Genomic DNA, 12,882 nt, shown 5'->3' on the forward strand with positions numbered 1-12,882 from the left:
TGTGTGTGTATATACATATATATATATATTTGTTACATTTTGTTTTGTACTTATGTAAAGCATTGCAGCAATGAGTTATTTTATTCAACATTTATTACGAGCTTTGGGTTTAGTTTGATGATTAGGTAAAAACAGATTAAGGAACTCTTCATTTGACCTACATATTTGAAAGGCTAATGAAATTATTCTTCTGAATCCTTATAAAATGATAAAGATTTGTTATAAAGTTTTTAATACATTAAATTTCCACTGGACATTTTAGCCAAGCTATTTTAAATATATGTTTTTAAACACAAAAGAAACAAAAACTCCACATGCCTATCAGTTTACTACTTTTACCAGTAAATAGTGTGCTTTTCCTTTTTAGTTGCCTGCCAATAAAGATGCCTTTCGAAAGACATGGAACCCCAAGTATACACTACGTAGCCATTTTGATGGAGTGCGGGCATTAGCTTTTCATCCTGTTGAACCTGTGCTGGTTACTGCCTCTGAGGACCATACCCTGAAACTTTGGAACTTGCAAAAAACAGTTCCTGCCAAAAAGCAAGTATTTTAATAATGGCTGGGTTTTTTCTTTCCAATTTTGCTAATATGAATAATTTGATTATACTTCTTTATTGTCTCTTATTTTTTATATGTGCATTTGATCTTCCTAATGATTCTTTAGTTTAATGGTTATTTAATTGCTTTCTCTTCCCCCATCCTTTTTTTCTCCATCTTTTAGGAGTGCCTCTTTAGATGTAGAGCCTATCTACACATTTAGGGCCCACATGTAAGTTTTACTCAACTAGTACTTAATTAATAACCATAGTTAATAACTGTTATTTACCAATCTACCAATCTTCAAACTTTGTAATTTTCTCAATGTTTGCTATTAGGTAAGACAGTTACATAATATTTCATTTTACTAACATTAGAGAGAATATGAATTATGTTAGTTCTATTTAAATATACATGTTTAAACAGTTTTTAAATACCTTGTAAATCACAGATTTGGGAATGGGGATTGAATTTCTTGGGATTTGTAAGTAATTTTTTTTCACTCTCTTCCTATAATAGTGGCCCTGTTCTGTCATTAGCTATTAGTTCTAATGGAGAACAGTGTTTTAGTGGTGGTATTGACGCAACCATCCAGTGGTGGAATATGCCTAGTCCTAATGTGGATCCATATGATACATATGGTAAGTAAAAGCTGTCAAAAGTAAATAACTCAAATATTATTAAAGTTATTTAAACATATATTGGTTCCTTCATTTAATTTTTCCATTTGCTAGTAAGTGCTTTATTAAAGAAATCAAAAAATGTTATGCCATGCATACCTAAGCCTATGAATTGGCATTTTCTGGTATTTTTTAAAAGTCTCTGTTAATTGAAATGTTAATTTCAGTACTAGTTAATGTAATGGGGTGGAAAACAATATAATTTAGCAGATATTTAAATTTAGTGTACATATTTTTAAATATTAAAACAAATAGGGACAGTGAGGATATAAATCGATACAACTCATTGGAGGGCCAAATATTCTTAATTTGAAAATGAAAAAACCCTAAAGAAAACTTTAACTTCTACAAGTGACACTTTTAGAAATCTGTTCTACAGAAAAACCTGAATATATGTTTAAATATATTTATTAGTGAATGTTTCATTATTATTAAAAAATGAAACAATTTTGAGCTCTTTGTTCTTTTTTAATTAACACACTTGGTGCCACTATTTGTCAGGCATAGTCATTATTAGCACTTTGTCCAGAAATAACAGTTAGCCTAATGGAAAAGATGGACATTAAATGAGCAAGGGTTTGGGGGTCACTGCTTACAAATTGTGGTGAGTAATAAGAAAATAGAGTACTATGAGAAAGGTAACAGGTGGAACCTTCTTTAGGTGAGAAGTCAGGAATATTCTAATTAAAATAGTAACATTCAAGCTGAAAGATAAAAGATAACAGAATTTCTGTAAAACATTTTAGGCCAAAAAAGTGACCTGAAAAATGTAGTGTATAAATAGGTGGCTGTGTTGCTGGAGCTGTGGCTCAGTGATAGCGCACTTGCTTGGTGTATGTGAGGCACTGTGTTCAGTTCTTGGCACCACATATAAATGAAATAAAAATCTATCAACAACTTAAAAAAAAAAAAATCGTGACTGTACTGTGTCTCTTATGGAGAGAAGAGTACATTAAGGGCCGGAGAGTAGAGACAGGAATACTGTAGGAAGCTGCTGTAATGTAGACTAGATGGGAGATTATGTCAAGAGTGGTGGTGGTACAGCAGTTAGAGAGAAGTGTATTTAATATATATGGGGGAAGTAGAGTAGAATAGATAGGACTTTGTGATGAATATGAGTAGATGAAGTGATAAGTGAATGACTTGATTTAATTGTGTTTTCTTAATTACCAACTTTATTGAAATATAATTCATACAATAAATTTCATCTTTTAAAAATGTATAATTCAGTAATTTTTCCTATGTACACAAAGTTGTGCAGCCATTACCATTATCTAATTTCAGAACATTTTCATCTCTAGCACTGGGATTTCAGCATGAGCATCTGAGTATGTGATGGTAGCATTTATTGAAATAGGGAAAGAACAAGTGTGGGGAGACAATGAGTTGGATTTGGGGCATGTTAAGAGACAGTATCAAGTAGGTAATATGCAAATATAGAGCTCAGAGATCTGGGTTGAAGATAAAAATATAGGGAAGTCCTTTCTATATAGATGATACTTTTAAGCTGTGCGAATGGATGGTATAACATAAGGAGATTGTGTCGTAAAGAGTAAGAAGAGAAAACAACTTGAAATTAAAATCTTCACGGTAATCCCAACATGGAGAGGATGGCTAGAACAAGAGAACCAACAAAGGAAATTGAGAAGATGTAATTCAGTAGATAGGAGGAAGTGTGAGAGTGTGGAATCATGGAAGCATCCCCAAAGGAGAAAACATTTTTAGAAGGAAGCAGCCTGCGCATTCAGATGTTGCATTTGAATAGGATAAAAAGGTATATAAAAGTGACACATAGGTCACTCGTGTCTTTCCCAGATAGAGATTTGTCACTGTAGCTAAGATAAGAGGATGAAGGAACTCTTGATACCCTTTCAAGTCATACTAAATAGATGAAAAGCAATATGATGGGAACAACAAAGAAGAAATGCTTTATATATCATCAAAGGAAAGTATCAAATTTTGTATAGTAGAGGTTATCATCAATTCCCTCCCCCCCCACAGCTGGGGTTTATCCCAAGGATGTTCCACCATCAAGTAACATCTCTAACCCCTCCCCACCTTTTAAATTTAATTTTATTTTGAGACAAAGTCTCTCACTAAATTTCCCAGGCTGGCTTTAAACATGTGCTCTAACTGCTTTAGCCTACTGAGTCCCTGGGATTACAGGCATGCACCAGTGCACCTAGCTCATCATTGATAACTTAAGCAAGATGATTTTTGGTGTGTGCTAATGGCATCAGACACCATGTTGGAGTAATTTGAATAGTAAATAGGAAAAGAAACATATTTACTTCAGTTGCTTTTTTTTTTTTTTTTTTTTTTTTTTTTTTTTTACTATTTAGAAGAGTGGTGGAGTAAGGTTAATAATTTTTTTATTCAGGTTGAAAGATTCTGGAACGTACTTTCTCTTTTTGGTAGTTGGACACAATACCTTTATTTTATTTATTTGTTTTTATATGCTGCTGAGGATTGAACCCAGGGCCTCATAGGTGCTGGGTTAGCGCCCTGGAACATACTTTTTTTTTTTAAATGGTAATGACTTCAAGATGAGAATTTGTATAGTACAGAATCAGAAAATATGAAAACAAGTTAGCAAATTGAGATGCAGAATACATCTGGTGGGTTTAATAGAAAGGAGAATAACCAAGAGGATAGCTTACAGTACTAGTAGATTATTGATTGGGTGGCAGGAAAATGAGGAAAGGCTTCCTATTTAAAGCCTATATCTTCTTGGTTCAGTATAAGGCTCAATCATTCACAAAGAAGGGAATTTGGAAGCAGTGAGGAGTAGGGAAATGATGATGAATAATTATGGAAAGTAGGAGAGATTTACTAGAAAAACAGGATTGTTAGGTATGATACTCAATGTTATTAGCCCTCAAATATCCATCAATTGATGAATGGGTAATTAAAACGTGGTAAAATCTATTGCATAGTAAGGCTGTCCATACAGCCAAAGTGACTGAGGATGTCCTTAGTCACTGGTTCTTAGGATCATGCCAGGAAGATTTCAGAGGAGTCACTCAAGAGTAGTAGACATGAGTTTATTAGAAGGGACAGGAAAAGGGAACACTATTAAGGAAGAGAGTGGGAGAGGATAGGGACAGCATGTCCCTATTGCCCTTTTTTTTTTTTTTTTTTTCTTTTTGGTACCAAGGATTGAACTCGGGGGCACTCGACCACTGGGCCACATCTCCAGCCCTTTTTTGTATCTTATTTAGAGATGGTCTCTCTGAGTTGCGTAGTGCCTCCCCATTGCTCAGGCTGGACTCACGATCCTCCTGCCTCAACCTCCCAAGTCATTGGGATTACAGACGTGCACCTCCACGCCCGACGTATTGCCCTCTTTTATTGGGGGTCCCAGGGAAATTTCCAGAGAGTCCCACTCAGACATCTTACAGCAGATTTTTAAAAAACCCATTGTGCATGGTCTTACCCCATGGAGGGGAGATTTTACTATTAGGATTATGTGCTAAGATCCAAGGCAACCCTGGGTTACTTTGGACCACACTGACCAGTTCTAGTTGAAACTCATTCTTACAAATTTTATTGTTGGACTTTTCTTCTAATTATCCTATCTCCATGAGTTCTGGAATCTGGTCTGCATAAAGGTCATGAAGGCTCCCCCATTCAGGATAACTTGTGTTCTTCTTATCGGCAGGGAGGAACCTTTTGGGCCTGCATTTCTCCTGCTGATAACAGGTTGTTTCCTGAGGAATGTAACATGTCCTATTGACTTAAGCCAGGACAGGGCCACAGGTAAATTGCTTTTTAAAGGAAAGCATGTGGGGGTTAGCACAGTAAACCTAGTTTATAGAATTATTGCCTTAATCTCATGTTTCTGCCATTCACTTCTATCTCTTGCCTATTAACATCCATACAATAGAATTTTATTTGGCAATAAAAAGAAACGTACTGATACAAGTTACAACATAATTGAGCCTTGAAAACATGTTCAGTGAAGCCAGTCACAAAAGGTCATGTGTTGTATGATTATATTGATATAAAATGTTCAGAATAGGCATATCTTTAGAGATGACTAGACTAGTTGTTGCCTAGAGCCATGGAAAGGTAGGGAGGAAGAATTTGGGGAAAGTAGCCAACAAGTAATGAAAGTGTCCTAAAATTGATTGTGATGGTTGTACAACTTTGAATATACTAAAGATCTTTGGATTGACTTATACTTTAAATAAATGAGTTGTAGGGTATGTAAATTATATCTCAATAAAGAGGTTTTATTTCTTCTCCAAGTATTTATTTCTTATAGGAAATTGTGAAAATACAGAATAGTAGTTTGGGGGAGGATGATAAAAATAGCTCTTAACTCTACTACTTAGTCCCTTGTATATTTGGTTTATCTTTTTGTAGCCTTTATTGTATTCTTTTTATTTAATTATATGGTAAGCTATCTTTAGATCACAACCTTACTTTGCTAATTTTGTTTTGTTTCTTTTTTCCCAGAGCCAAATGTTCTAGCTGGCACTTTAGTTGCTCATACAGATGCAGTCTGGGGTCTTGCTTATAGTGGCATAAAAAATCAGTTACTGTCTTGTTCAGCAGATGGCACTGTTAGGTTATGGAATCCACAAGAAAAATTGCCATGTATTTGCACTTACAATGGAGACAAGGGTGAGTAAATTTTGTCTATCTAAAACAAAATAAAAAGGGCTGAGATGTGGTTCAATGATAGACGGTCTCTGGGTTCTATCCCCACTACCAGGGAAGGGCAGGGATGGGAGCAGGAAATTGTGATATAAAAAGGACAAAGCAATTGATTGATTATTTCTGTATTTCCCCAAAGAGAGATGTTAAAAGAATTTCATAAAACTTAGGATAATCTTTTTACTTGGTTACTTTTTACTTGATGTGATTTACAAATATGAATTGTAGCTTAGTGCTTTTTTACTTCTTTTAGATCATGTTCTGTTTTAAAATTAAATGGGACTAGGGATATAGCTTGGCAATGGAGTGCTTGCCCATGACTCTGAGCACACAGGTTATGAGTCCAGCCATAATCACTGAAATAGTACCTTTAACCAGAGGTACAAATTAAGTTGCTTTCATGATACCAGATTTTTTTCTTACTAAAGAAGGCTTTAGGGCTGGAGTTGTATGTTGATAGAGCGCTTGCCTAACATGTAAGGCACTGGGTTCAATTCTCAGTACTACATATAAATAAAAAGATCCATTGACAACAACAACAAAAAAAATTATAAAAAAAATAAGGCTTTAGCCAGTACCTTTTAAAGACATTTGCTTATGTGTGGGCTGGGGTTGTGGCTCAGTGGTAGAGCGCTCGCCTAGCACACATGAGACTCTGGGTTCGATCCTCAGCACTACATAAAGATAAGTAAATAAAACAAAGGTATTGTGTCCAACTACAACTAAAAAATAAATATTTTTTTAAAAGACATTTGCTTATGTGTATATGTGTGTGTGTGTATATGGGAGAAAGAGAGAGAATATGTTTTTATTGGTCTTATTTTCTGAGCCATTTTTAAATTTTGGTGTTTTTTTTTTTTTAATCAGACCTTTTGTTTAAATATAATTTCAGAACAACTTAGATGAATAGTAAATATATTTAATTTTGCATCTTTTTTTAATTGTTGGTGGACTTTATTAATTTATTTACATGCGGTGCTGAGAATTGAACCCAGTGCCTCACATGCTAAGCAAGCACTCTACCACTGAGCTACAACCCTAGCCCTTTGAGTCTTTTTTATATGGTTCTCCTAGTTTTTCAGTTACTCAGGCTTTACAGGTAAAAGTTTATTTAGTTATTTGTTTCTTGCTTCATTCACATAATTGATGGCTAGACTCCAGTTTTACCAAATTGGATGTTGATATGGCTAGATGAATTTTAATATGTTAAAAGGAGAAATTGCCAGGCTGGGGCTGTAGCTCAGTGGTAGGGCACTTTCCTTGCACATGTGAGGTATTTTGGATTCGATCCTCAGCACCACATAAAAATAAATAAATAAAGATATTGTACCAGCTACAACTAAAAAATATTTAAAAAAAAAAAAAGAGAGAGAGAAAGATTGCTGCTCAGGATACTACATTAGAATACTACTATCATGTCAGTGTCTTCCAGAGTCCAAGCTTCATTTTTATAGACAGAAAAATTTGACTTGTATTAGCTACTTTTTTAAGGCTTACAGATTTGACAGGTGACCCAAGATAATGATCAAAAAAATGCCAATTTTATTTTTCCCTAAGAAAATTAGAAAGTGGACCAAAAACTTAGCCTTCCTACCTTAGAAGGAAATGCGTAAGAAACTGCTAATTTTTGCATATGCCTGTTCTTTAGGTGTGTTTTTTCTTATAATGTTGAATGTTATAAATAAAAACTTATTAAATAGGGCTGGGATTGTGGCTAAGTGGTAGAGCGCTTGGCTAGCAAGTGTGAAGCACTGGGTTCAATCCTCAGTGCCTCCTATAAATAAATAAATAGATAGGTAAATAAATAAATAGATAGGCCTGTTAAATGAATGAGGAATGGTTGCTTTTTAACTATTCTTACACAGTTAACTTTCATTATTAACATTTCTTCAAAATATTTTAATTCCTTTTTCTTATTAGAAAAGTGGGAATTTCAAAAATACTGTGTTACTTTATATCTTTTGGGGCTTCTTTACAGAACATGGAATACCTACATCTGTTGACTTTATTGGCTGTGATCCAGCTCATATGGTGACCTCTTTCAACACTGGTAGTGCAGTAATTTATGATTTAGAAACATCACAGTCATTGGTGATGCTTTCATCACAGGTAGATTCTGGTAAGTTTTCGTGACTTTCTTTGAAACCTTAGAAAGGATTTTTATCCAAGAGGTTAATCTTTCAGTTAGTTTTAATATTTTGATTACCTAGGTTTAGGATAGAAAAATAGTTTTATTATGTTACTGTAGTACTTATTTACATTATTACAGAGGAGTGAGTAAAATGAAGGTGAAAACAAAGGAAATAAATAGAAAGTAGAGAATAAAACCTCATGTACTTGTCATCTAATTTCAGTTATTATAAATGGCCAGTACTGTAAATGTGGTATGTGATGTATGTTTTACAGTTTCTATAAGTAGGGATTCAAAGAAGGTCCATGTATTGTGATTGGTTTGATAGGTTTCAGATGTCTTTTCACTTTAGGTACCTCTACCTCTCTTATATTTTCCTTATTTGCTGTATTAATTTTTTACTAGAAGGAATTAGATAGTTTTGTCAGGTTTCCCACAGAATGGATTTTGCTGGTTGCAACCCTATGGTATCATTTGTAGTATTCATTTTATTTCCTATAAATTGGTTATAGATCCAGAGTTTTATTCAGATTCAGGTTCAGGTTTGGGTTTTTCTGTTAGTTTCTCTTTTTTACCTGTTTAGAAATTTTCTTGGCCAGACTTCAGATAATTTGTGAACTTTTTCAGATGTAAATATTATTTGGTGGTTTATCTTTCTGTGATGTTTTTAGTCTTGATCATTGCCTGATCCATTTAATCATTAATTCTTGAAAAATGATTTTGTAATTCTGTCATCTCTTCTCATGCATTAGCTAGAATATTTCTATAAAAAATATGATTTCCTCATCAATAATTTGGTTATCATCTTGAAGTTAGTGATTGTTACAGAAAAGCAAGATAAAGTGAGTTTTTCCCCCATTTTATTTACCAGTTTTCATAATAACAAAATGGTATTGTTTTTGGTATCATTATGATAACTCACAGGTATAAATGTATTTGTTATGTTTCAGTTTCTTACAAGTGTTCTTAATGCTTTTCAAATTATGTCTTTTTGGCCAATGGGAGCTTATTCAGGTTGGCTCTTGAGTCTTCTGAATATGCGCCTGGTTGTTGTTGATAGCTCTTGCTTTTTGATATAATGAAAGATTCTAGGTTCATCTTGTTTGGTGACTCATGTCTGAGATCAGTATTTTTCTAGGGAACTATGGCTCTTTTTAGTGGGAAATGGCACTTAGAAGATTATAGTCTGGGTGCTAAAACTCTTTGCTTATCCTCATGGTCTTCATGAGGTTCATTATTTTAATCTTTTTCAGTGGACAGAGCTAGGAAACATGTTTTTTTACAAAAGTAAATACTTCCAATTCAAATTTCTTGGTTCTCAACAAAATCATCATCATCTCATTTGATTTATCCCACAGCCTACATATAGTTGTCTAATAATACTGTCATCACCAATAATTTGATTACTGGTAATAGTTATCCTTAGGATTAGTTCACTAGGGACCATATTCCGCTATGCATATACAGTCTAATTACTGTGCTTTAGTATCTCTTCCACTAGTTTTTTCTTTCTGGTTGTACCGTAGTTGGATAATTAAGATCATTTATTTAATCTTAAGTCGATTTTCTTAGTAAGTGCTTTTTAAAAGAAACAATTGCTTTTATCATTATATACTTACATGGTTCCATGGCCACATTTTAAACCAAGCTGTACTCATTCTCAGTGTCTCCTTAACTATTATTTCTCCCCCCCCCCCCCACTACACAGGTAAAATCCATGTATGTTTTAAATTTAGTATCTAAGAGTTCTTTTGTACATACACAATTTGAAGTCTAATAGTATTCATTCTGGTCAGACTTAAAAAAGACCATCATCCAATTTCTATTTGAAGCCTGGAATTTTAAAATATTGTTTGTCTCTATTTTCAGGTTTACAATCCATTAATCATATTAACAGAATAGTAAGTCATCCCACACTTCCTGTTACAATAACGGCTCATGAAGATAGACACATCAAATTTTTTGACAATAAAACGGGTAAGCAAGTTACCTTTTCATATTAATAGTACTGTAAATTTGAAGTAATTGAAAATGCTGTTCTTTTATATGTTGAGTTTTGACTATGAAATTGCCAAGTTAAACTTTGGGGGTTTTTTTGTTTTTGTTTTTTGGGGTTTTTTTGGAGATGTTAGGGTGTGCTAGGCAAGCACTCTTCCACTGAGCTAAACCTTATCTCAACTATTTTTACTCAAGAGTTCTGCTTTACTTAGCATGTAGCACACTTGAGTATGTTAAAATTTTATCCTTAAATAATACATACTGCCTTTCCTATCATGATTTCTTTCATGTCCTTTTAGATAAATATATAAGTCCTTGGAAATTTTTTCCATCATATTCTATTATGAATTAATTATAGCAGAAGACATCTCTTTCTTGTATTTATTATTTTACATATGTTCTTTTTTTAATTGATTATTTAAAACATTACATAGCTCATGATATATCATCTTTCATACATTTGACTCAAATTGGGTTTTGAACTCCCATTTTCACCCCAAATACAGATTGCAGAATCATGTCTGTTACATATTCACATTTTTACATAATGGCATATTAGTGACTGTTGTATTCTGCTACCTTTCCTATCCCCTACTATCCCCCCTCCCCTCCCCTCCCCTCCCCTCCCATCTTCCCTCTCTACCTCCTCTGCTGTTGTTCAATTCTCTCCCTTTTTTTTCCCTCCCCCTTGCCCCTCATAACCTCTTATAATTTTATGTATCATTGAAGGTCTCCTACCATTTCCATATGCTTTCCCTTCTCTCTCCTTTTCTCTCCCCCCATTCGTCTTTGTTTACCGTTGTCTTTTCCTCATGCTCTTCCTTCCTGTTCTGTTCTTAGTTGCTCTCTTTATATCAAAGCAGACATTTGGCATTTGTTTTTTAGGGCTTGGCTAGCTTCGCTTAGCATAATCTGCTCTAATGCCATCCATTTCCCTGCAAATTCTATGATTTTGTCATTTCTTAGTGCTGCATAATACTCCATTGTGTATAGATGCCACATTTTTTTTATCCATTCATCTATTGAGGGGCATCTAGGTTGGTTCCACAGTCTAGCTATTGTGAATTGTGCCGCTATAATCATTGATGCAGCCGTATCCCTATAGTGCGCTCTTTTAAGGTCCTCAGGGAATAGTCCGAGAAGTGCGATAGCTGGGTCAAATGGTGGATCCATTCCCAGCTTTCCCAGGAATCTCCATACTGCTTTCCAAATTGGCCTCACCATTTTGCAGCCCCACCAGCAGTGTACAAGTGTACCCTCTTCCCCACATCCCCGCCAACACTTATTGTTGTTTGACTTCATAATGGCTGCCAATCTTACTGGAGTGAGATGGTATCTTAGGGTGGTTTTGATTTGCATTTCTCTGATTGCTAGAGATGGTGAGCATTTTTTCATGTACTTGTTGATTGATTGTATGTCCTCCTGTGAGAAGTGTCTGTTCAGGTCCTTGGCCCATTTGTTGATTGGGTTATTTGTTATCTTATTGTTTAATTTTTTGAGTTCTTTGTACATTCTGGATATTAGGGCTCTATCTGAGGTGTGGGGGGTATTACATATGTTCTTAAAACTATCAGTGGATTAAATGCTGGTATGATGGATATTTTTTTTTGTCAACTATTTTTCTTGTTGTAAGGAAATATATTAGTTGTCTTGATGTCAAACCAAATCTTATTTTACTTACAGTGTGTATATGTGGATGTGTTTAAGGACTACTTTTTCATCTCTTATTACTAGGAATACTACATAAGATACTGCTTAATCTCTTTCTGGAAAGGTCTGACAGCTAGAGAAGCTATTATGAGAAAAGCTAAAACAAAGTATTGAAGGACTTAAATTAAGAAACATTGCAACCTTATTACAGAGCAAAAAAAAATTATCAAGGCAGTCAGCAAACTAGAAGTATAGGCTTCTCTTTGAAGGTTATATAGGACAGGGCAATAAGTTTCTGTCTATTTAGAGTCTTGCATAAGATCCTTTAGTTCAAATAACATTTCTATAGGCAGATTCCTTTTAACTCAGTAGAACAGTTTGGGAGCAGAGTGAATATTCACAGGTCTATATTATTGCCAGGAATAAAATTCACATTCATGTGGATATTCTCAATTTAACATCTTATAAAAATAATTCTTTGAACCATTTTTATGAAGGTTAAATATGTTTTCCTATGGTCCATCTGATGGGATTATTCACATTTTATGACTATGTGGAAAAGAAGGTTGACTCTCAATTGGGGATTAATTTAGTGTGCCAGAAGGAGGTCTAGAGATAAATTTGGAAAATTATAGCTCCCTTTAAGAAATGTATATATCTATAATGTTGAATAAAAGAAGTCTATGATTTAAGTTGTTAAATTTAAGAGAAACAAGATCATTCTGAAGAGAGAAATCAGAACTAGCTCAGTGAATTAAGAGTTACCATCATAAATATGACATTTTAAGGGAATCTAATGATGCTTGATACTGCTAATGTTTTCACATTGTTGACTTGGAGGCCAATCCATTATATTCTGTGTTTATTTTTTTTAATATATCTTTAGTTATAGATGGACACAATGCCTTTATTTTTATGTGGTGCTGAATATTGAACCCAGGGCCTCACACATGATAGGCAAGCACTCTGCCACTGAGCCACAACCTCAGCCCCTGGTTTTTTTTTTTTTAACTCTTAAAAAACAAAACATAAAAAGCCAATTTTTTTTAATAGTAACATTGAGACAAGGTGATAGATGAATTATGTTAGTGTAATAAATTGAAGATACTGTTAAATGATTTTTCTGTTTCTCAGGCTAGCACAATCTCTAAAATTAGACTGTTAATTAATCTTACTATTAATGAGAAACAGACAACTGTAGATTGAAATGATGAGTTTTTT

The 12,882-nt window shown here is 34.1% G+C and overlaps 1 protein-coding gene across 3 annotated transcripts in view; it reads left to right on the forward strand.

Moving 5' to 3' along the window:
* Window positions 1–12,882, forward strand: part of STRN3 (striatin 3) — a 90,609-nt gene that overhangs the window by 74,081 nt on the left and 3,646 nt on the right. For all 3 annotated transcript variants that reach the window (XM_081293456.1, XM_081293457.1, XM_081293458.1), the window contains 6 exons: window positions 368–543; window positions 725–772; window positions 1,060–1,181; window positions 5,682–5,849; window positions 7,861–8,001; window positions 9,883–9,990. In XM_081293456.1, coding sequence (XP_081149582.1) covers window positions 368–543; window positions 725–772; window positions 1,060–1,181; window positions 5,682–5,849; window positions 7,861–8,001; window positions 9,883–9,990 — 763 coding nt within the window. The remainder of the gene's footprint in view (window positions 1–367; window positions 544–724; window positions 773–1,059; window positions 1,182–5,681; window positions 5,850–7,860; window positions 8,002–9,882; window positions 9,991–12,882) is intronic.

Source organism: Spermophilus citellus, assembly GCF_964194105.1.
Source record: "Spermophilus citellus genome assembly, chromosome: 4".
Taxonomy (NCBI): domain Eukaryota; kingdom Metazoa; phylum Chordata; class Mammalia; order Rodentia; family Sciuridae; genus Spermophilus; species Spermophilus citellus.